Genomic DNA, 24,423 nt, shown 5'->3' with positions numbered 1-24,423 from the left:
TGTTATAAACAAATTGTTGGTATAGCTGTTAAGTAGAGGCGGTGACATGTAGAGCGGTCTGATACGGATTCGACCATTATAGAGGAACTACATTTTCTTTAAATGTATTTTAATTACTGCTAAAGCAAACAAACTCCCTGCGTTGGAGTATGTGGAGGAGGAATCACGGTATAGTAGAGAAAATATAATTCTTAAGTAAAGAATAAAAATAATCTTTATGTACTATATTATTTAAGAAAATACAATGAATAAATGCACCAAGCATAATCATCCGTGTCGTCGTGGCCGAATCGCTTCAAGTATCTTTGAAAGCATCCCTGCTCAGATAGGAGCTGCGTTAGATAGAAATTAGTTTCTCCATACTTGCGGTTTATCCAGGCTGCCAAGTTTGGGATAAACCTATAAGTTCTGCGTCCTTTTGATGAGCGATCCCATCGTACTTGCCATTGAGCAAGGCTCCCTGCTTTTGTACGATCCGTGTTTGATGTTTCCGTGCCGCTTCCACTTTGGGCTATACAGCAAACAACCATGGTAATGGTACCATCTCTGCGATCACATATTCACTAACAATAGCCAAGCAATAGTTTGACTATGCAAGCAGGGTGTTAGCAGCACGTCATTGATGTTTTTGGCAGACTACGCAAAAACACCTCAAAAAGCATCTTTAGGCAACCGCAAGAGGATTTACCTGGCTACCATGTCACGAAGACCGGTATAACCAATAATTGGAAGCTAGTAATTACAGATATTAAAAAAACTACTCTAACGTAATAGTTATTATCGATGCTGAATGTGTACAAACGACGCTTACCCAAGGCACCTTTTAAGCAAGGATAATTCCAAACGTTAATCATAGGTAATAAAAAGAAAGACAAGACGCCAATACTAGTGTCTGACATATCCACTAATACATTTTGAATGGCTTTTCAAACGTTAGCCGGCCGTCGAGGAGTCCCACATACCGTCTATTGCAACAACGCAACGAACTTCGTCGGAGAAGGCGCTAGACTCTGGAGTTGCGAGCTCAAATCGAGAGAAATTCGCGAATTCACATTAGAAAGCGGATACGAACTTGCGTTCATACCGCCAAGAGCTCCGCACTCCGGGGTTCTGTGGGAGTCAGGTGTTAACTCTGCAATGCACCTACTCCTACGAACGATAGGCAACAATCAAATTGTGTACAAAAACAATAGTGCAACGCTCAGGGCACTGTGTTGGTATTGCAAACTTCAACGCTGCGACCCCTTTTTTTTATGTTTGCTGACAGTATTCAGCTCTTTAGAAATTATGAAAGTAACAACCATAGTACGCAAGTTGCCCTTCAACACATATCGCTTAGACAAACATAAATTTTATAGAGTACAATGATTAGTCAAGGCAGCACGCATAATGTTATAGATTAAATAGTTGAGCAACGCTGAGTTACATATATTTCTTCGTAAAATGTGTGTAATACTTACGCCATCACGTAGATTTCCTATTTATTCGTCAGTCTATCCTAGCGAATAAGAGAATAACCGAAATTGTTTTTTTTCCTGATATTGGTAGCTATGGTAGTTCCTTTTTAATGCTTGTTACTTTTAATGAATTGAGTAGCGATGAGACATCTATGGTTTATGTGTATGTAAATACTAAAAAGGTGAGATCATTCATCTTTAGGTGTCAGTTGTATTGGGAGTAAAATATAGAGGACTCCCGATTATAATTCTTCCATTTTTAATATATTGTAGAATTATGTTTGCTGTAATATTTATACAAAATGTTATTTAATATTTATACAAAATATTAATATTATGTTATATTTATACAAAATATTACTATTGTTATGGAATATTATGACACTGGGTTGACTAAATAAAATTTTTAGTCCGTACTACATTAACACTAACTCATTCATCTCTATCTCTTACATTTTGCAAATTTGACATTATGTAATAAGTATTACGGGATATTTTGTTTGAAGTTTTCTCTATTTTGTATTAAGTCCCCTATTCTTAACTATTTAGCTAGTAGATGTCTATGTCTATGGTGTTAGTTTGTATACGTTTTTGTATTTCGACTCCAGCCGTACGTTACTAAATATAAATATAAAGTGTACAATATCAATGTTTGTTTATTTGAATTTGATTTATTCATCTATTCAAATCATTGTTTTTTTTCTTTCACAATATTCATCAATATAACTATTACATGGTTCCAACCTCATGTACTTAATTATTTTAAATATAAGCTGATCAAAAATATTTAAATTAAGTATATCTGTTTCAACATTTTGAACTATTTGCAATAGTTTAATGTAATGCATAAATGCCGTGAGAAATTCATAGTTTTTTTTTATTATGTAAAGTACATATTAATATAAGGCAGATTGATTAACCTTTATTAAAAATTAGAATATGCAAGAATATTTAATAAAAGCTTGATGTTGGCTTTTAAGAAAGAGTGGGAAATTGCAGTTCATCATTAACTTTAAAAGTTTTTGATCCTGAGCGATGTTTTTCACCGAATTTGTGGGATGCTGTTTTTTCCAATACGTTGCTAGACAGCGTTTCTTGGCGATGGTCACCACGCGGTGGAGCACGCGGTCCCTTACGAAAACCAGATTTTCGCGCATCATTGAAATTGAACTGAATGTCCACAATGCGCTGTAAACGACCAACACGCTGAGGATACATTGAAGGGTCATACTCTAACTCATCTTCAATGTCTAATCCCTTTTTTTTACTTAAGACCGTCATCTTTTTCCATTCAGAGTTATCCACGCCTTCCCCAGCTTTTCGCAGATTATAATTGGGCTTCGCACGTTGATCCTTAAGAGCCTTCCACTCATCAAGAGTCATTTGCTTTGATTCGTCTTCTTCCAAATTATTTATAAGATCGTTACACTGCTCATTTGCAGAATCTTCTTTTTCTGTTATAGGAGCTACAGCGCCTGTTTTAAGATCTTCAATATCTTGCTTGGCAGAGCCCCAGTTATGTGCACCAGCACCATCGCGTTTATCGATCGATTTAATTCCTAAAAAATCAATTTTTAAAATAAATGAGTAAGACGTGCTTTAAAAAACGCTTTTTCATAAACGGATCCTTTAAAAACTAAGGCGAAAAAATTAAACAGCTGTCTCTTGCACGAAAAATAAAATTGCTGCATATCTGCAGGTTTGCGGTAAACTGCTATTCTTTTTTGTGGCATTTTGTATTAAGATTAGCATAAGATATAAGAACTCTCGAGCCAAAGAAGCGTTCTGAAACAGAAAGGAAGGTTTTAAGAATTGTGAAGCTTCGGCACAGCACAGTGGATAGCACTTAGTTCTGTAGTAGTTGAAAGATTTTGGATCTGTTCATTTACCTCCGCTGATGGCAAGGATTAGCCGCGGCAAAGTTTTAAGTTACATTTGACTGGTTTCAAACTTGTCGTCAAAGCCCCACATAAGAAACGAATGAATGCGTGTTCGATTTTGAAAATTCCAAACGCAACAAATTTTAGCTGTAGGTCCTTCTGGTGCCCGCGCAGATCGAGATTGTTCCTAGCAATCGATAAAAATTGATATCGAAATACTATTTTTTGAGCAATTTTGGTAAATAATAAAAACTAGCCACCAAACTTGACATGTAGCTACTAGAATTGTAGATATAAGTATCTTTCATTTTGTAGCCCTCACCACCTCCTCGCTACTACATCGTAGCTATAAATTAATAAAATAACTTTTAATGCAATTGAATTTTTGAGAATACACAAATTTTGTATAGCACAATAAAACCATAAGACACTGTAGAAAATTTTATCAAAATCGGTTAAGAAACACAAAAGTTATTAAAGAAAACGTGATTTGACTTTCCCCGTATCAGTGGCAGCAAGCGAAAATTCTAAGAATTTCTGTATTCATGTACACACACACATTCATGCGCGTCTGTTTTGAGTTCTACAACGGCATTGCAAGGGCGATTGTATTGTTTGCTGTGCTGCTATTTTTTTTATATATTTTATTGTTAATTTTTTTTTAAACTCTATTATTGCTGTGGCTGAAACGGCGGCTCGTAGAGGTCTGTTGGGAGTTCGACCAGGTTCAGCTAATCCGATAATCCGTAGTCGGGAGCTCCCGACTCCCAACCCCTTAATTGTCTTCTTTTTAACACCGGATCGGATCTAAGCGAAAATTCATCGGATACATTTTGCAAAATTCACCCTTCTTGGATGATAAATGCGGTAAGTTTTTTAATAAAATTCATGTGAGTCCCAACGCTAAATCCGCCCCTTTTGGATGATAAGTTCGGCTTGGTGAAAAATAGCTTGGAATTCATAGTATACCACAACCTTTTTTTTCGACCGATCGTTCCTATGGCTGCTATACGATATAATAGTTATTTAAGCGAGTGTGGTTTTTATCTTGTCTATCAAAAATATTTTTTTATACAATAAAATATATATTTGTCCTCACCGTGGTTTTCTATTTATTGCGACAAGTACTTATTTTGCTTTGTAGTTTTTCAAACCAAAACAATGAGATCTGATCATATATCCAACGTTGGCATATTTCCCGATTTTGATTTGAAAGGATTAAATGCGATATTACAAAACGAACACAATAATACAGCGTTGTCATAGCCGCTACTATAATCTTAACAAACATCTTTTTAGTATTTTATTTGTTAAGTGCTTTATAAGTTATGACTATTCTGCGTACCGAGGCTATATGAGTTTCATGTTTGTTATATAGCATTGCAATCATTCAGCCATAACTGCACAGATTAATGAAGTGGACAAATGTATTTTTATGACCTCTTTCCTACTTAAGCCCTTACCCCTTTTATGGTTACATTTGGCACCCCGAAGAATTAATACCTTTGTAGACATTTGGCTTACGGTTTGGCAGATATGTGAGAACGTTAAGTCTTGAACTAGAATTTGGCAAAAATATATTGGAAAAAAAAACATATTTTACTATATAAAAACTCATTTTCTTACGATTCTTTCTATAGAGCTTTATAATATAGTAGTGGGATCTTGTCTCGATTTGAATACATAACGAAAGTAATAAATGGGGTTTAGTCGAGTTATCTCGATAAACAAAAATGTTTTAATTTGATTTTTGGCCGATCGTTCCAATGCCAGGGGAAGGAAGGAGCATAAATGCCCAGTTTGGTACAGATATTTTGAAAAACAAATAATTATTCATACAACAACTACATTTTCAGACAAAAGCTTCTATAGCAGCTAAAGGATATTGTGGTTCGATTTTTATAGGATTTTGCACACACATATGATGTGATATAGGGACGTAATGAAATGAAACGTTATGAAACTAATAAATGTCGAGTTTGGACGATATCTTGAAAACAACAATGTTATATATGTTAGAAGTGCAATACAAGTAAAAAATCCCGAATTTGATCAAGACAGTCTTCTGTTTTTATATTCGTGTGAAGGGAGGAGAGTATTATTTTCCCTGTTAATTATTTAATACATATCTGCGATTTCGATATGTCTACAAGGGTATTTAATCTTCGGCATGGCGAAGGTATCCGTTCATGTTTTTTGTACTAACAACCATTACAAAAGCTCTTCTGCGTCGAAGATACATACTTGCTAAAACAATATTTTAATGTGTCTGTAAATACTAATTTACTGATATAAATACACATGCAAATATTTTAATATTCACCTGTTTTGTCGGAACCAGATTGACGATCAAATTCTCTTTTTCCCAATTTCTCATTGGTACGATAACGTGGAGCCTTACTATCGCGGTCTTTAATTTGACGTTGTGGGAGCTCACTGTTGTATTCTGGAGCATTGGAATGATTTGTTTCTAACCCGTTATTACGAATGTTATTTCTTGGACGTGTTTCCTTGACTGCATTTGAAGTACTTCGCACGCCATTGGGCTTTGACACCGTGTTGACATTTGCAACTTTTGAGTGAGAGTTATTTTTATTTAATATGTTTAATTTATTTTCCTTTTCATTTTTATTGATGTTCTGCTTTGCGATATGATCAGTTTTCTTCTTGCCGGCTTCATTACATTCGAGTGAAATAGGAGCAGCTACCGCGTCATCATCCATAAATAATAGCTCATAACGATTATTGCCGGAATTCTCCATTTTGCAATCCTTCAAAAAAAAAGTTGCTTTCTTTTAAGATGACAATGTTATAAAAAGATTAAACTCTTGCAGAAACCATTCGTATTCCCAGTATTCAGTTCTCTCGACATGAACTAGTTCTGTTGAGTGAACAGTACTATCGAGCTACGGCTGAATTGAACATTATAAAATCAAACTTATGCAAACGTTGGAATGGAACAAATGTTTTTAAGCTAAGGCTTAATATCACAATATGCGTTTAGCCGCTCAATCACATTACGCACATTTTTCGGATGATGCGAAGTTTGCTAAGAAGCGTCCTTGCGGCTATTCCGTAATCCTGAAGCCCTTATCGCCACGTAGGGGTAAGGATAACCTTATAGATAAGGACTCTGTTTTAAAACGGGAGTTTATTGTTGGGGCTTAGCAGCCAGCTCATGCGCCTGATTTTGTTTTTCTTGTTGTTTATTTTTTGCCTCGGTTACATATTTTTTGAACGTTAGTCGTCTGTCGAGTGTGACCTCTAGGTATTTATGGAAACGCAACTGCTTTAAGAGCTCGCCGTAGAGAAAAAGTCAGGGGTTCACTAGGACATTTTCCCTACAAACCGGTTTTCGAAGAGCTTAGGATACTCCTGCTGGATGTTCATTGCTTCATACACGCAATTTTCTTAACAAGAATTGCCATGTCATCAGCAAAAGTGGCCAACAGGAGGTCCTGCCGACTTACAAGGGCCATTTCGTTTGCCGTGGGCTATCGTGCGTGAAGAGGCTGTAAAGTGTGGGACCCAAAACACAGACTTCTGGGATACCCGCTCTTATGCGTTTGGTGTGAGAAGCTACTCCATCCTGCTCCACTTGAAATGTCATTTGGGTCAACAAGCTCGCAATGATTCTAAAGAGCTGCAAGCTTAATCGTTATTTATCTTTGAGGAAAGAGCTGCGTGCCACACCCGGTAGAGAGTTCGTTCGTTGTAGTCGTACTAGTTCGTTGCCAATCCATGCGCTCGAACCAGGACGTTTAATTCTAACAACTTCACCTCGAGGCTTTCTCTCTTCACAACCGAAGTGTGTTTTTAGGAAATTATATATTTCATTGCGATAGTTGGAGAGCCCATTAGCATTCCATATGGCTATGCGAAGATCTACTTGTATAGTTTGTTGGATATATTCGGTCTATTATATGTAAGCCAGAGGACGATTATGCTCCACGAAAGGCATTACATTTGTATACCCATATGAAAATAGGTTAAAGTCTCAGAGATGTTGAAGTAAATGAGAATATGTTGACACGGCAATCCCTTACTCAACATCTTGACAGAAGATGTTAAATTTGCTCAGTATGAATTAACAATAATGCTTCATCAAGTGAGAAAAGGTGATGTATTCTATATCGATGACGAAATTATCGGCAGATATTGATTAGCCTATCGGTAAATTTCCATATCTAATTATTATGTGCACCACTAGCAACCTATGTGAAACACATATATCCATATAACCCCTTTCGTTGTCATCGAAATTTTCAGTGTCTTCGTGCTAGTGCATAACAAATTTAAGTTTTTGCAAGTTTCTGTGGAAATTGATACATAAACTTAGGAATTGCGTGAATGGTACTGCAATATTTGATTATTAGAACTCAATGGGATAACATTTTAAGTACGTATCCATGTTTAAAAATTCGGATGAATCAATTGTTTTATGTAGATTAATATATTTATGTCGATTAATATATACTGACACAACATTGATCATATATCCTTAATTTATGTTGTTAAGAACTTTGCCTTAGGATCATAATTTGTCTATCTCTCCGCCAAAAGTTGCTGGGATTTGCTAACTATCTGAACTTTAAGGTCCACTCAGATTTTCTAAAAACACCGGTAAGTTAGCATAATGGTTTTTATAGTGAACAATTTTGAATTATACAGTGTTAAAATATTTATTAAACTTCATATTTTGTGCACATGTGTAATCATATAAAATCAATATATTTTGTATGACATCATGCTTTATGTCAGCCAGTCAAATTTTCTACAATTCTAAGCGACATTCAATTTAATTTATACAATATACACGAATATAATCAATATCATTTAATTATGTACACATGCATAAATATTGACCCACACTTATGTACGTTCATATGGAAGTTTGGCAGAGTAAACAATTCATTATTTATATTGCGACCGTCTTGAATATAAAAACCATTTGAAGTAATATTCCGATATGAAACTCTTAATTTACAATCAAAATCCGCTAACGATTATTATCAATTTTATTATAGAAGTTTTATTTAATTTTTTCAAATAACTTTCTTCTTTAAATTAAAAAGTATTTTGTGGATATAAACAGTTGTGTTAAAGCGTTTGGCTTGGAATAAAGAATATATTGCGTTTCTGCACCGATATTTTGCCATATTTCCAGTAAAGCCGGTTTTATCTGAGTTTAATTTTCTTCCTTTATATTAACATTGGTAATTGGGTTTAGATTTGGAAATTGGGGCCAATCAGAAAAGATATATGCGGTGTTATATGCTGGCCCTATTTTAATGTCGAAAATCCTATGTTTAGATCCTTATTGTCCATTAATTTGTTCAAATAAACTGCTCTGTCCATCAGCCTTGAAAAATGTGAGTGACTAACGCCTTGCTTTGTACTTAGATGGCCTAATGCAGCCCCCTTCTAATAGTCATTATTGGGTGTAGCTATTTTCCAAATAATTTTTGACCCAATCATGTTATTTACTTTATCGCGGTGACTTTAAAGCCAAAGGCAACGTTGGCAAATGAAAATGTTAAATTATTTTGCAGGAAGATAGGAAGTTGTTCGTTGTTTTCGAATGTAAAAATAAAAAAATACCACTCAAGCACATCTAAATTTTTGTGCTTTACTTTACAGTTATATTTAAACTCTGAGCATATGAAAGCTTTAAAGCGTTTTCGCTAAATTTATATTTTTTCGTTTAATATAAAACGCCCAACAGAAATACTCACAGAAAAGATAAAAACACGATGGAGTGCACCTTTTATCTTAGGAAGAAACACATTCAAAATAAAAGAAATGAATTTTTATTTACCTCTCTTCAGCTATTTGATCGCAATGATATTGAATTTGTTCATCATGTTAGTGTTTATATATATTTTTTTAAACATTAGTATTATGTTACTGTTACTAAATGTTAACTGAGTTAAATGTTACTTTAAGGTGGATATTACTAATCTGAACATATTTGCTGCACTAAAATTTGTGTGTGCTTGTATGGTATTAATACAAAGTCTTTAATTCATCCTCTTAAACTGATTCAGCTAGTCTTAATCTCACATATATGGCTTTTGGCTTTTATAAGTAACACACAAGCACACAACAATTTTAATGCACCAAATATTTTCAGCGTAGAAATATCCACCTTAAATTAATTAATACTAATATTAAGTTAACATCTATATATTGGCGAGCACTACTATGATGCCGTTTGCTATAACTGTTTAAAACAGAAAAATAAGCTAGGCATAAACTATATAAAGCGCCGGGGCGCTGAACATTATGGTCCAACAGTCCAATCTGCAATATTGCTTCTGAGTCATCGAGTAGGCTTCGCTTTGGTAATGAGGCCTTGATAAGAAACACTAGCGTTACTGCTTTCGGACAAAATCATACCTAAACAGTAAACGGCTTGCTTTTTGTGTATAGTGAAACATTTGTTACATTGCCCCTGACAATCTCCCTTACAGCTTTATTTTGAAATTCTGTTCTGGGACTTGTTAATATAATTAACGACGTAACTGCAGCAAGCATAGGGATCTAATATTAACTGGATATCTATATTAGCTCGCTGCAGTAGAAGAAGGTGAGTATTATAAGCGTTAAGCTTAATTGCTGCCAAAATTGCTTTTAATATATTTTGGAATTGTTAATATTCACTAGTGCATTTATATGACATTTGTTATAAAAGTTTAGTTAGCCGTGAGATAAAAAGTTATTGAAATTGCTAAGGTAATTTATGATTTCACGATCAAACGGATATTCTAAACGCCCTGAATCTGTTCAATACTTCTACGATGCTTGGGCATGGTCATGATAGGGTATAGAATACAAAATCTTCATATGTTTTGTGCCCTAATTTCTCATACACATCCACAGCCATATCCAGATTATTTGTTTCAGTTGTGATAAACTGATCAATAAAAGACTTAATCGATGGAATGCTTGATTCATCAGACAAGTCAGCAATCGGGACATCTTTCAGTCAAAAAATTACATGAATGTCGGGGGGAATATTACTTTGTGATCCTGTGACTGCTAAAAACACCGCCTTACTTATTGATTGTTCCTTATAGTAATAATTTCAATTTTTATATAATTGAGAAATAATTTATCGGTTCTTCAACCACTCCCATTAGTTTCTAAGTTCTGAACTCTGGTTGTACAACTTTCAAGACACTTTTCTTAATGGCAGCTTTAACTATTCTTTGCATGGCAACATTTTCGAGAGCATTTCTCTGCGTTCTTGATAAACATCGTCTGTATTATTTTGCTTATTTATAGAGGCGTGAGCAGATTTGTCTGCTAGCTTTAATACTAGTTCCCTGGGGTCAGCACCTGGAGATCTTGGCACTTGGAGATCGCCATTTTAAGCTCGTGTATTCCTTTCTTGCCTATCAATAGCCATATACAAATATCGATTGTTAGCATGAGCATGTCGAAGATGGTTTCTTCTTGTTTCAGTATACATATACCGATGGGTTTTCGGTCCTTCGGAATTTCGTCGCACAAGTTAAAGAACGACAAATTAGGGCAGCGTTGTTTATTTTATACCCTTGCAGACGGTATTATTATTTTGTCGTGAAATGTGTAACGCATAGAAGGAGACATTTCCGTCTACATAAAATATATATATTCTTGATCAGTACCATTAGCCGAGTCGATATAGCCATGTCCGTTTGTCTGTTTCTATGCGAACTAGTCCCACAATTTTAAATCTGTCGTCATGAAACTTTGCAAAAGTCCATCTTTCTGTAGCACGCAGTACATATTTTGAAACCAGCTTTTCTAATAGACTTGCTGTTCAAAATATTAGATTTAAATTTTCCATGGGCGGGAACTGGGTGAGGAATTCCCAGAACGTCTTATATTAAATATATCTAGTGCCGGCTAGAGGGTAATGACACCTAGTTATATTTCGTTTATGAGGTAAACTTTGTATCAGCTGTGCAACGTAAAAATGGTATTGGAAACAAAAGCTATGTGCTAATACATGTCGCTTTTGGAACCAGAAAAGTTGGCATTAAATCGAAAAGATCTCTCCTAATTAAATTATGTACTTTATCCTACACGTCAGTACTTGTTGGCAAACTATAATAATAGGTAGTGCTTTCCTTGAGAAAGCGAAAAGTATGACCAGTGTCATAAAGCTTTTAGAAATTAACCCCAATTAAAATATAACATTATATGTATGTGTGGTTCCTTATTAATTGTATTATTTTTAAATAAATGTATTTTTCCTTCAATTTTATAGCTAAAAAAAAGCGGAAATTATAACCGAAAATTAATACTAACATCGCAGAAAAAAGATTATATATATACATATGTATATATGTATATATATTTAACTATATTAAAAAGTCGACCATATGCAGAAATTACACTAGCTAATTTTTTGCTAAAACATCTTTATAAAGAAAATGGCAGCGCCAAATAAAGAAATATTTGATAAAACGGAGTTTTCAGAGCTTTTATCAAAATTGTCCTTAAAAGATTTGTTGAAACTTGAATTTCGAGCTGAAAATGATAACACGTTGGAAGCTATGGTTATTTGTGAAGACCAACAGAAAAAAATGTATTTATGTAAAGTTTGCAAAGTGTTTCAATATGGAGAAAAGAATTTATTTTGCCATCTTGGTGGGAAGAAACATTGTTGTAAAATGGAATCAGTAAAGCAATTGTACCTTTCGACGGATAGAGAGTATACGACTGTAACAAAACAATGCAAGAACGTCAAATACATAAAAAAATCAAACCTTGCTGAGAACTTAAAATATAAGGAAAAAATTGAAAAATCCTGTGATTTAAAGAGTAAATCAGAGTCCTCTATTAAGCCAAAAAATATACAATTTAAAGCGGATTGTAAACAATTAATATTAAAGCCAGCAATCAACAATGTAATTGGTGCTAAAACTACTAGTATCGATGCCAAAAAAACAATTTCTGCGAATGACACAGTAAATCTTGTATCGAACGAGAAGCTGGCGCCAAAATTAATAACGTCTGTTGATCAGAAAACAAATTCAGTTAAAGACGATTGCGCTAAGAAAAAAATGGTTACTATAAACCAACCCGTGGAAAAAAAAATACTCGGATGTGAAGATAGTGCTGTAAAATGCGGAAGTGATAAGTTGAAAACCTCTTCAAGTTTTATAAAGAATAAATATGAAGACGAACTGAAGAAAAACATAATTTTGCAATCACATGTTACAGAGAAAACGGACAACGAAATGCTGGATCCATGCAAAACAGATTCTGTCTATGCGTTAAAATCTGCTGCCCAATCCAATATTGTAATAAATCCACTTTCAATGTCAAAGAAAACAAAAATTTCTTGTGTACCAATATCAAAATTGATATGTTCAAAGATGACTACGGAAAATAATCGTAACATTGACACAATATCTGGATTTAAAACTTCAAACGATATTTTAAATTCTTACCACAGAGAAGACAAATGTGAGGAAATCGACACCATTTCACAAAGTTTTAAATCGGAAAAGGTAAATATCCAAAACAGTAATATGTATTCCCCAATATTACCCGATTCACAAAATTCCACTTTTGAATCTATGTCAAACATAACTCAAGTCTTTGGGCTTTTAGGAATTGAGTACGTTATCAAAATTGTAAAAAATCTAAAAGATGGAGCTCCAAAATTCTTATGCACTTTATGTAATATTACTACAGATGAGTTATCAATGCATAATCATATCCTTAGCTACAATCATCGTTTAAAATTTTGCGAAAAACATTTTCCAACAGCAATTCGGCAGTACAAACAATATATTTCACATGTACCGGAGCATCATGTTTTTAAAATATTAGCTCCGATATTAGAAAAATTGGCAGTGGCCATTGAAAAGCACCACGGCCGCGAAACTGCATATCTTTGTTACGAATACTCTTTTACTAAAAATCGGCAAAATATCGTTTCAACCGTTCTTAATCGCAGACATGCATCAGAAGTGCTAGGTCCTGCATTTACTCATGTTGTAGATTCTAAAGATGTGGATTTCTTAGTTGAAAATGCTATTACAAACAAATTGCCATTCTTAAAGAGTAACATCGTTATTAACGAGGTCATATTAAACACTGTCAACGACCCCAATAATATAACGATGACTCAAAATGAAATAGCCAACCATGTACATTTTAATGAAGTGAAAAAAACAGAAATTGTCGATGATGAAACTCATAAACGAATGGTTGATATGTTTTTAAGGGATACCAGAAACTCTCAAACACTGCGTCATAAGCAAACGTCTCGAATTTCTAAACGTAGTCGATCGAGGTCAAGTTCTATTGATCGAAAACGAAGACGATCAATTCCTTTATCTATTTCCCAATGGAATATTGAACGTAAATCGTTGTCCCCATTAAGGGATGGGGACATTTGGCAAGCTTATCGGCACATGGTTGATCAAAGTGTACGCGAATTAAATACAACGTTTGAGTTATATAAATCGGATCCTGAAGAACATCCTCTTTATAAAGACGAGTGGCAAAAATTCTGGAAGCGGCGGAAAGACGAACTAATTGCCGCTGGCATAAACCATCGGTCTTACAATTATCAAAATGAATGGATCCTGTTTTTCAACGCTCGTTTGGAAGAACTCTATAATCAAGACATTGAGTACATTAAAATTAAGTGTCGTGAAAGGTTATGTTTGCCAATGACTAATGACAATTTATCAAACTCGAAATACCATGTTCACATTTATGATAATCTTTTTGACAGTGTTGGTCCCATTAAGAACCATAAAAGTGGCGATAAAAATAATATACAATGTAACGAAAGTGCAAACATAAATGTTATCCATGTGCTTCGACTATTAACTGCACTAGAGGATCATTTGGGAAGCTTGGGCCCTAGCATTACGGAACTATTGGCTAAAGCACTCCAAATCTTTAAAATGCATCCAGATAAAGCCAATATTTTACTTCTCACTAGTGAAAATTGCGCTATCTTAGAAACAGCAAAGGAAAAGTTTACAGGTTTAATAATTTCTAAAATGTTGGATCCAGTTCAGGAACGTGCTTTAAAAAAGGCAATCAATGATACCGAACAATTATTAATTTTTGCAGGAAAGATACGGACAGAACTAGAAAGCAGCAATACAGAGCTCAGTGTTAGTAATCTTGAATTCTTAAAGAATTCTCAAAGTAGAGTGAATACTAATATTTTAAACAAAAAACAAGATCGCGTAGATACAATAGAACTTGCGTCTAAGCTGGCTACGTCATTGATATCTCAAGGAAAAACCAGTATTAACCAAGAACAGCTACAACAAATTGTTCAAGTCTATTCTTTAATTGAGAAGAAGAAACATAGAGATTCAACCTCGTCTACTCGATCCGTTAGCAGTTTAGTTAATCGTTAATCACCTCATTCTACATATAAACTATTTCTAATGCGTTTTCACCTCGAGGGAACAACGTATCTCAAACAACGGCTTCGTTAAAAATATTAACAGTGAATTGTCGAATTCTTCATTATTTGTCGTGAAGCAAAATTTGGACACTAGTGCAATTTACTTATCTGCAAATATGGATCGAATACATAAAACAAATATTAAAACAAATATTAAAAATAATAATACAAAAAAATGAATTACTATGCAACGTGCAAGACTCCCAGTACAATCAATACGACTGCAAAAAGTTTGGCAACGAGGAATCAACAATTCATTTGAATTTTGTTTTTAAAAAATAAACGGAACCCATCATCTCTTTACGTGGACAACAATTATTAGTCTATTCCAACTAATATGAGTACTGGAGGGAAGACTATCTGGGATGTAATGCTTTGAATTTAAGATGAGATATTGATATTATTTTAATGTTATGGATTGCCATTATTTTTAAACTACTGTTTTATAATATATATTTAACCATGTACATAAAATAACGTGTTATGTTTAACTATAATATATAAAAAAACAAAAAATTAATGTTTTTATGTTAAACAAATTTATTTTTAAGTGAACAATGAAAGTTTAGTAACATTTACGCATTTAGTTTACCATTTTATTAAAGTGATAATATATATAGAACGCCATAAACTTTGAATACTAAAATGTTTTTATGAAAAATACATATTTTTTGCAAACAAATACAAGTACTAATAAAAATAAGCATACAAAATAACTATTGTTTTATTACGCACCAGCAGATATAAGGCGGATATTAATAATTCTAAACATGCTAGCGGTTCAGAAGTTGTCTGTTGTTAAAACAAAAAACCACAGAAATTTCTCATTCATATAGAAAAATATATTCCATTGGCATGTGTGAATATCGGCGCCCATATACACACGGATTGTAGTCGGTAAAAATGGTTAAAACAAATGAGTAAGAGGATCCAGGCGGTAGTTCCCCACTAGGGGATACCCTGACCCTCTTCTACCAACACCAAATGCAGGTTGCGTTTGATTTAGCAGTAATAAAAATTAATTTATAACAAAAAATTTCTTCACTAGGACTCAAACCCGTAACAGCCAAACCACCAATTCAATCGTAGCGAGAATAAAACGAATTAAAATAGCCACATGTACACACAGTACAGAATACAATACCGATTGTATTACAATTGCAATTGCAATGCGTTTGATATAGTTCAATAAAGACGCGCTCATTATGTATGTGTACATGTATACAGAAATTCTTGCAAATTGTAATTTTTTTTTGATAACTTCTGTGTTTCTTAACCGATCTTGGTGAAATTTTTTACAGTAGATCTTATTGTACTATAGAATATTCGTGTTTTTCGCTTAAATTGATGGGCAATATAAGTTGATGTTTTTACTTGATTTTTAGCTTTGTGGCTACTATGAAAGATGATTTATCTGTTTCTATTATTCTATAACTTACATAATTTGCTCATAAAACAAGATTTTAATATTGGCTTGTATTGAGTACTTTGAAACGGGGCAAGTAATCGAATATGGGAAACAAGCTTGTACTGCGCCGGCACTAGGACGAACTACATCGAACACGAGAAAACAAGAGTTTGTCTCTGCAGCGGCTTCCTGGCTTGACTTTTTTTGCGTCCTTTTTATAACTTCAAAAAATACATACAAAACAAAAACATTTAAAATTAAGCAACTTGGTGTTCCAAGTGCCGATGTTTTGCACACCATTCTACGCAAACGACTTGAGTGGGTCTGCAAAAAAATGCACGGCGGAATGTATTTGAGGAAAAAGCAAAAAAAAAAACTATTCATGATTAAGAAAACAAAACATTATAAAAACATAGCACAGAAAACAATACAATCGAAGTTGCAATGGTGTTGATAGAATTCAATAACAATGTACATGATTATAGAAATTCCTGCAATCTACAATAGATGCCGCAAACACATGGGCAGCCAAAACACAGTTTCTGTAATAATCTATTTGTATTTGTATTGATCAGGAACAAGACAAGTTATCGATGAGAACTCGTACTGTCCGGACACTAGGAGGGTCTACGTTCAAATTATAAAATACCTCTTATAGGCTAGGAGATCGACGCCTTCGGACATACGGACAAACGGACGGGCGAACAAACAGACGGATAGATCAACTAGGCAATTGAAGCTGATCAAGAATATATATACTAGTTTCCGAAGTATAATAATAATCACGATCGAATTGTTACGCAAATTCTGCCTTTTCTAACGTTTTTTTTAATAAGCTGGGATCTGAAAATTTTTTTTGCCATTGTAAGTCTACCTTATCATCCGTCGGGGACCAACCGTAGGACAATACTCTTTGTTGTCTCTCGGCGATATGCTTTTCTTTAGGGTCGACTTTAATTTTCTGCTTATTCCTTCATTTCATCTCTCGTCTCTAAAGTACTATAGGCTTAAGTTAAAGTTGCAGCTAGTACGCAGAGCTCAAATATTGTGTGTCAACACACACGAGGCTTACTTTAACAACTAAGCGAGGCTATATCGATAACTATCTACTTTATTACAAGGTTTGTTATATTGCTGATCAGCTAATTAATAGCTTTCCTTTTTATTTTTATCAAGATTAATTGATTTTGTTCGGAGCGCTTTTATCAGTTTTGGCAAAACTATTGCATCCTCAGTAAGCGGCTCCTTATTTTTGGATACACTAGACTCTGTTGAGAATACTTATCATCTAGGTCTAGGCGACCTGGGATTTCCCGACTAGAAACTCATACTAGTTTTTATAATGGTTTTGTGAGGCACGACACATAAACGACCCCATTAATTATAAGTATGTATATCTTCATCAGGAGAATGAGCTTATTCTATGAGCTAATTAAGCACATCAATTTGGAAAACTTCGAAAGCTTTAAACCTTTAATTTCTAATATTTATTATTCTATGCCATTCGCAGCCCATATATTTATTATCTCATTCGATATCGATAAGAATCAATTTTGTGACTTTATTGATTAAGCTTAACACAAGAACTATAAGACGCAGATGTAAGATACACTTCATACATCAAACTACACACATAAAAATGTATTACTTCTTGGGTACCTTACCTCATTACTCCTAATCGGTATACAATACATTTTTATATGTAGAGCCCTGTGATTTGGTGTACGCATATTTTTTGCCATCCAAAAAGCACCATATACACGCTCAACTCAGCAATATTCTCATTAAGTATGCGAATGATCGGTCAAAACGAATTTTGGTAAAAGTTGGTTGTTTGCTTATTGCATTCCCCGCACTTAAACATATATGTTTTACATTTGACTACATTATCATAAAGCTATTAAAAAAGAATTGATATTGGCTAAGAAAAACTTTTCCTGCTAACTAACTTGTTATAATTCTTAATTCTTAAATCTTATCGACATCTGACTACTATTTCATATAGTTTTAGCAAAAACAATAGTTTTATTCTTCGACGTGGCGAACATAGTCGTGTTGTTATTATTACATCTATTCTTACAGCAAAGTGGAAATACAAATGTCACACCTAAGCAGTATTAATATAATAATATTTTTTTTCGTTGTTCCAGAATTTGCCATGCCTGCTTCTTCATTGTGTGACGCACACAATAATTGCGCGTAAGTTACTTTTTAAACTAGTTACCTTTTCTTATCTCCGATTTAAAGTACATATTTATAGATAAAGTGTGGTAAACACTGGGTAGTTTTTGTACAATAGTTATAGAGTTAAGTCCATTTAGCTATATACTTTTCTCCGTCTGTATGAACGCATCGCTCTCGGCAGCTACAAAAGCCTAACTCATTATTATACCCTGAAAACATTAACAACTGGTAAAAGGTAAATAACAGGCAGAAAATATTAAAATGTTTTCGAGCTTTTACTTAAAAATACATGTTCACCATTGCCGGCTTCAGCAAACACCTGCGATCTGAAATTATCTGACCAGCTGTGCTAAATGTTCTTTATAATTCTGTGGACGTCGCAGAAATGCAAAAAAAAATTGGCTGAAAATTGTAGGCCCTCGCTATTTATCTGAAAATAAAAAAAAACCATTTCAGTTTTGGGTTGAGAACATGTAGCTTATATTAACAAGTACTAAACTATATTTCCATCCAATATACAAGTGTGTTTCGGTCCTCCGGCTCGTTATGAAATATTGTCTCATAATAATTATTGCGTCCGACCGTGTTGGTTGCAATTTCTAAGTTATTTACTCTGGTTGCTGGTTGTGTTGGTGGAGCTGATGGCTGGTGTGAGTTTTTTTAGACATTATAGAAAAATTTTTCTTGTTTGAATTGGAGAAAATGTGTCACTAAAATCCATTTCCTGCTCCTAATACTTTTTCTGTCTACACTTAGGAGATAAACACGTTTATAACAATCAAAATGATGATGATCCATTCACACATAAAAATCAATTTGGGCCGAATTCCAGAATTTAACAATCTATTTCAAAGAATAATATTTTGAAGGAAGCCCTAAAAAAACATTAATGAAAAAATAATTAAAATCACCCTACAAAAATTATAATTTTTATAATTCCATACTATAGTTGCACAACTAATGATTTAAATTTAAAAACTTTTTATTTATTGAAAATGAGAAACAGGTTATAATGTAATCAATGGCAGAAGTAGGCGTGTTTCAGTGTAATATTTTCGTGGCCAGCATTAATTTGAGCGTCGAGTTGAACTGGCCATATCCGTTTAACTGTCCGACCGAAATTTAGTTCCATTGGGTTAATGTGTGGGGAAATACGCAGGCGTGAATGTTTGCATATTGGATTGGAATTTGCGTGAAATCAGTTTGAGTTTCTTACTTTTTTTTTTTACTTGAAACATATTTGAAAAATCTAAACAAATATATTATTCTTACTTGGTTTTGAAAATTGGGAAATAGAGTACAATGGCTTTTTATAAATTAAAATGCATTTGTCCCAATATATATATTGTTTTTATAAAATATATATAATTATTTTTGTTTTCGATAATGTTTGAAACGAGGGTTTATGGCGTTAATTTTACTTTAAACTATTAAAAGTTGTCTTATCTACACTATGCACTATATAGTTAGAAATTCCTTTTGTCAAATTTGTATAGCACCGTTTAATTTTCAAAAGAAACACACGTGTTATCTTTTTTAAATAAGCCATTGTCTTTATATTTCAGCGAAAAGTGTTTTAAATACATAAAACAGGATGACTGGGTTACAAGTGGAAAACTTGGTTCACGAGAAGCAGTATTAGTTTTTCGAACTAATATACTTAATCCAAAAACTAGAAAAACGCTTTTAGAAACAACACCCGAGCAAGTGAAACTTAAAAATGTGGAGGCTACGTCCACTCAGAGCGGTGTGGTTCTTGAAAAGGCTATGTCTTCAGCAATTTGCAAAACAAATGCAACTATAGGACAAGCATATGTGTCAGTTGAAAAGTCACCAAATAGCAATGATCTACGGAATCCTGTTAAGAAATTGCATGGTTCATTTTCCTCCTGTGATACTTCTGTTTCAAGTGATGGAGATGAAACTGTGCAGTATAACGAAAAGAAACCCAGAGTACAACAAAAAAATCGAAATGCTGCAATTGTCGAAATCGAAGTTAATTTAAATAAGGAAAGTGGCTATAATTCCATTCCGGCTACTCAATTCAATACTGGCAGTAATACTAGTGAGGAAGATCAGGAAGCATCTAGTGAGGAAGATAAAGAATGTGGAATAAATATGCCTGCACATCAGTTACAAATAACGTATAAATTTATACAGACTGAAACAAAATTATTAAGAAAAATATTTAATGTTCATGGCTTAACCGAAGTGCAGGGTGAATCAAATTTTAATTTGTTATGGACAGGAGTTCATATGAAACTAGACACCTTACGGAACTTAGCGCTATATCAACGAGTAAATCATTTTCCAAGGTATGTGAAATAACAAATACTCCATTTTACTTTAGTAAAAAATATAAATTATAAAATAAATATATATATATATAAAAAATATAAATATAAAATATATATTTCACCATAGCTTTCATAACGCATTACCAACAACCAGTTGTTTGTGAGTTATTAAATTTTGTAGATTTTTCACACAAAATTTGGATGTTTAAAACGTTGAAAAAATTTCACATATCCTCATATCAGCCATGTTCAACCAATTAAAAAAATTTCAAAAAGTATTTTTCACTTGAAACCTCAATACAATTGTAGAGAAATGTTGCACTCTTTCCGCATTTATGCTGACGCATAATGTAACACTATAACTTTTGTATTTTATTTTTTATATTTGTAACTGAAATTCAATCAAAATATTAATGTCTTCCCTATTAAGGTCATATGAGCTAACCCGTAAAGACCGACTTTACAAAAACATTGAGCGAATGCAGCACTTGCGGGGAATGAAACATTTTGACATTGTTCCCCAGTCTTTCATTCTTCCGCTAGAGTCTCGAGATTTATTATTTGCTCACAATAAACACCGAGGGCCTTGGATTGTTAAGCCGGCAGCTTCAAGCAGAGGACGAGGTATTTTTATTGTGAATTCGGTAAAAGTGCTTCAAACATACTTAAAACATACGAATAATCTATTTTGTTTACAGCCAGACCAGATTCCACAAGATGAACAAGTTTTAGTATCCAAATATATCGTGGATCCTCTTTGTATTGATGGCCATAAGTGTGATTTAAGAGTTTATGTATTAGTTACATCGTTTGATCCGCTTATTATATATCTATATGAAGAGGGTATAGTCAGGTTGGCGACTGTAAGGTACGATAGAAACGCCGATAACTTATGGAATCCTTGTATGCATCTTTGTAACTATAGCATCAACAAATATCATTCTGATTATATAAGATCATCAGATGCTCAAGATGAGGATGTAGGTCATAAGTGGACCCTTTCAGCACTATTAAGACATCTTAAACTTCAAGGATGCGACACTCATTTACTAATGCTAAACATTGAAGACTTAATAATCAAGGCTGTTCTTGCCTGTGCTCAAACAATCATTTCCGCGTGTAGAATGTTTGTACCTAATGCAAATAACTGCTTTGAACTTTATGGCTTCGATATACTGATTGATAACACTCTTAAACCTTGGTTATTAGAAGTGAACTTGTCCCCTTCAATGGGTGTGGACAGTCCCTTGGACACTAAAGTAAAAGCCTGTCTAGTCACAGATTTACTGACCTGTGTTGGTATTCCAGCATTCAGTCCAGAAATGAGATCACACTATAATAGTAAATCGTCGCAAATTCGGAGCTCGAGTTGTCACAGACAGGTAGATACAACTGAATCAGGCATTGCAATTCGATCAACAAAAACAAAAAAGAAAACTTTTGGATTGATTCAATTGACACAAGAAGAGCAGCGCATATTACGTAGTGCACGATTGCAGTACTCCAGGCGTGGAGGTTTTGTTCGTATTTTCCCAACAGACGACACAATGCAGCGATACGGACATTTTTTAGATTCTGCTAATGGTATTCCAATATCAACACCAAACGTTCAAGGTCAAACATTCCAGACATTAGTCACGCAACACAATTACAATCAAATGCTGCATTCAAATTTATACTGCCTTGGCTCGCGAAGCCTTAAAGATGATAATTGTCAAGAAAACCGCATAAGACAGTACGAACGAGCTTTGGAAACGGACTCCGAAATTCCATTTCTAAAGAAACAAATTGTAGAAAAGTGTGAAGAAGAAGGACGAAGGCTTCGCAAACAGTTGCTTAAGAAAATTGGGAGTGGTTCCACATTGACACACTTTCAAGCAAGGCAAACGTTTAGCTTGTATTTAGAATCTGTTTTACGACGACTGACTCAAGATCCAAAAGACAGTCATGAAAAAATAATACTTAAGTTCTTAAATAGGTATGGTGGAGGGGTAAAACCTCCAGTTTTATTTCGAAATACGCTAAACGTTAGCAAAGCTCGTTCGGCAATGGTAGCTAAATTGTTAGGAGATTTCCTGGAGCTGTACAAAAGAGATACAGAAGCATATGTAGATTCATTTGATCATTTTGGAATGATACCAACTAGTGCCTATAGTCTATTTTTAATACATGCCCAAGAATCAGATTTAGAGGCAGTCCTAACTCACCATACAAATGTTACTGGTATAATGCCGTTTTTGTATAACCGGTGTGGATTGTCAGTACCACCAACGCCGCCAATTCCGTCCGGATTGCATGGGTTTTTAAGAGCTCTTCCAGCAATGGTGTCGGCTTCAGGGTTCTCAAGAGATGTTAGCAAGTATGATGGGTATTTTAAGAGCTGCGATAAAAATTTGGAAGATGTGCATGATATTTCATTAAGATCAAGGAGCACAAGAGATTTCAAATAAGGAAATCTGCAATTTATTTATCTAAATATTCTTTCTAAAATCTTTGAAAAATCTCTTTTCGATTTGAAAATTAAATACATTAAGGCTGGTCTTATAAAAAATATGAAAAAAACATGCCGTTTAAATTTTATATAGTTAATTATATGCATTTTACGTATATTTAAGTCGCATAAGAAAATTAACCAAAACATTTAGTATAATCCTTAAATTTAAGCAAAAAATGATTGAAAATTGCAAACATACGGTTTAGTAAATTTACATGACGCGAAGCAGAACTGACAATATGTGAGCAGCTTTTTAGCTACTTTTGCAAGAAAATTGTAAGAGTTGCCGGGACGGATGGCTTATGATAAGGAAACGGTCAAGACATATATAATATGATATGGGGCCATGCGTTGCTTACCGTTGCCGCTGACGCTTACTGGAACTATTATCTACAAGGACAACTATAACTATAATAATGGTGAGATTTTTCTTTCGGACGGTTGCATACCTCGCTTAATTACTATTAGTCAATATGCCTTACTACGGTTAGTTCAAATAATGAAAATGTCGGGTGTCCAATACATTTGAAAGCTAGAAATATAATATTAAATAAAAAAGAATTTGGTTTTATTCAGAGAGAGAGAGTTCTCAGTTGGAATGATTGAAGTGTTTTACTTGTGCTCCAAGATTCTTATATATTTTTGCACTTTAATCCAGATATTAAATTTTAAATGTTTTGTGCTTTATTTAAAAAGCTTTTATCACTTCTGCAAAGTGCTATCTGTTGTGCAGCTTAAACGTGGCGCCAGTTCCGTGTTGCTATTGCCTGTTTTGATTCTTTTGTCTTGGTTCTCCCATGTATGCTTGCATATTTCTGCTTGTGTATCGCGCTCTTAGAAATTATTGCTGTTGCATTTCGCTCCAAACAATTTGATTGTATACGAATTTATTTTGATCGTTTGCTTGCTCTATTTTTCTGCGGCGTGTTCCGTATTGCTCTCGCTCTCGCAGCTTCTGCCTAACTGTTAATGCCGGTAGAAAATATGGCGTGCTTTAAGAAACCGTGCACGTTCAAGCAGGCTGATGAATCTGCGCAGCTGCAGTTTGTTAATAGCTGTCTGCGTAAGAATATGATCCATGCTAAATGTGCAGGTCTCACTGGGCGGGATTGCGACAATCAAATTGATTTCTCCAAATTAATTTCTGCATAATGCTAGGGCAATAAAGAGAAGCGTGCCAGATCAATGAAAAATAATGTTAAGAGCGGAATATAAGATAAGAATAAGATGCTGCTTTCATCAGTTGCGAGGTGGCTCAACTGGTTT

The 24,423-nt window shown here is 34.1% G+C and overlaps 3 protein-coding genes across 9 annotated transcripts; 2 read left to right on the top strand and 1 right to left on the bottom strand.

Annotated features, from left to right (window-relative positions):
- Positions 1 to 1,749: 1,749 nt before the first annotated feature.
- On the bottom strand, positions 1,750 to 6,215 carry vig2. Of its 2 annotated transcripts, XM_015171789.3 has the most exons (3): positions 6,176 to 6,191; positions 5,661 to 6,108; positions 1,750 to 3,016 (listed from the first exon to the last, which is right to left on the bottom strand). In XM_015171789.3, exons 1-3 carry the CDS (start codon positions 6,176 to 6,178, stop codon positions 2,433 to 2,435), a joined length of 1,035 nt encoding a protein of 344 aa, XP_015027275.1. In that variant the 5' UTR covers positions 6,179 to 6,191; the 3' UTR covers positions 1,750 to 2,432. The 2 variants fall into 2 exon arrangements, with proteins under 2 accessions (XP_015027275.1, XP_002052952.2); XM_002052916.4 differs by having other exon boundaries at positions 5,661 to 6,215.
- A 1,379-nt stretch (positions 6,216 to 7,594) lies between these two features.
- LOC26530753 (uncharacterized protein CG7065) lies at positions 7,595 to 15,254 on the top strand. 2 transcript variants are annotated; one of them, XM_070207544.1, is made up of 2 exons: positions 7,595 to 7,736; positions 11,595 to 15,254. In XM_070207544.1, the coding sequence occupies exon 2, from the start codon at positions 11,761 to 11,763 to the stop codon at positions 14,722 to 14,724; it is 2,964 nt and encodes a 987-aa protein (XP_070063645.1). In that variant the 5' UTR covers positions 7,595 to 7,736; positions 11,595 to 11,760; the 3' UTR covers positions 14,725 to 15,254. The 2 variants fall into 2 exon arrangements, with proteins under 2 accessions (XP_070063645.1, XP_015027821.1); XM_015172335.3 differs by lacking the exon at positions 7,595 to 7,736 and adding an exon at positions 7,870 to 7,960.
- On the top strand, positions 7,595 to 23,702 carry TTLL5 (Tubulin tyrosine ligase-like 5). Of its 5 annotated transcripts, none has more exons than XM_015171794.3 (5): positions 7,595 to 7,736; positions 18,333 to 18,381; positions 19,932 to 20,681; positions 21,094 to 21,307; positions 21,362 to 23,701. In XM_015171794.3, exons 1-5 carry the CDS (start codon positions 7,688 to 7,690, stop codon positions 23,111 to 23,113), a joined length of 2,814 nt encoding a protein of 937 aa, XP_015027280.1. In that variant the 5' UTR covers positions 7,595 to 7,687; the 3' UTR covers positions 23,114 to 23,701. The 5 variants fall into 5 exon arrangements, with proteins under 5 accessions (XP_015027280.1, XP_032296767.1, XP_002052953.2 ...); XM_032440876.2 differs by having other exon boundaries at positions 21,094 to 21,287; positions 21,362 to 21,525; XM_002052917.4 differs by lacking the exon at positions 7,595 to 7,736 and adding an exon at positions 7,870 to 7,960.
- The last annotated feature ends 721 nt before the right edge of the window (positions 23,703 to 24,423 follow it).

The sequence above is a fragment of the Drosophila virilis genome, chromosome 2 (assembly GCF_030788295.1).
Source record: "Drosophila virilis strain 15010-1051.87 chromosome 2, Dvir_AGI_RSII-ME, whole genome shotgun sequence".
NCBI classification, from domain to species: domain Eukaryota; kingdom Metazoa; phylum Arthropoda; class Insecta; order Diptera; family Drosophilidae; genus Drosophila; species Drosophila virilis.
Note: the sequence above shows the minus strand (reverse complement) of the source record. Positions and strands in the feature narration are given on the sequence as shown.

Excerpts from the sequence above, each read along its gene's own strand:
- LOC26530753 (XM_070207544.1), top strand. The coding sequence starts at position 11,761 with ATGGCAGCGCCAAATAAAGAAATATTTGATAAAACGGAGTTTTCAGAG.
- TTLL5 (XM_070207545.1), top strand. The coding sequence starts at position 10,342 with ATGTCGGGGGGAATATTACTTTGTGATCCTGTGACTGCTAAAAACACC. Across the intron at positions 10,391-18,332 it reads TGTGACTGCTAAAAACACCG|AATTTGCCATGCCTGCTTCT; the intron begins CCTTACTTATTG and ends TCGTTGTTCCAG. Across the intron at positions 20,682-21,093 it reads CGAGTAAATCATTTTCCAAG|GTCATATGAGCTAACCCGTA; the intron begins GTATGTGAAATA and ends TTCCCTATTAAG.
- vig2 (XM_015171789.3), bottom strand. Across the intron at positions 3,017-5,660 it reads ATCTGGTTCCGACAAAACAG|GAATTAAATCGATCGATAAA; the intron begins GTGAATATTAAA and ends TTGATTTTTTAG.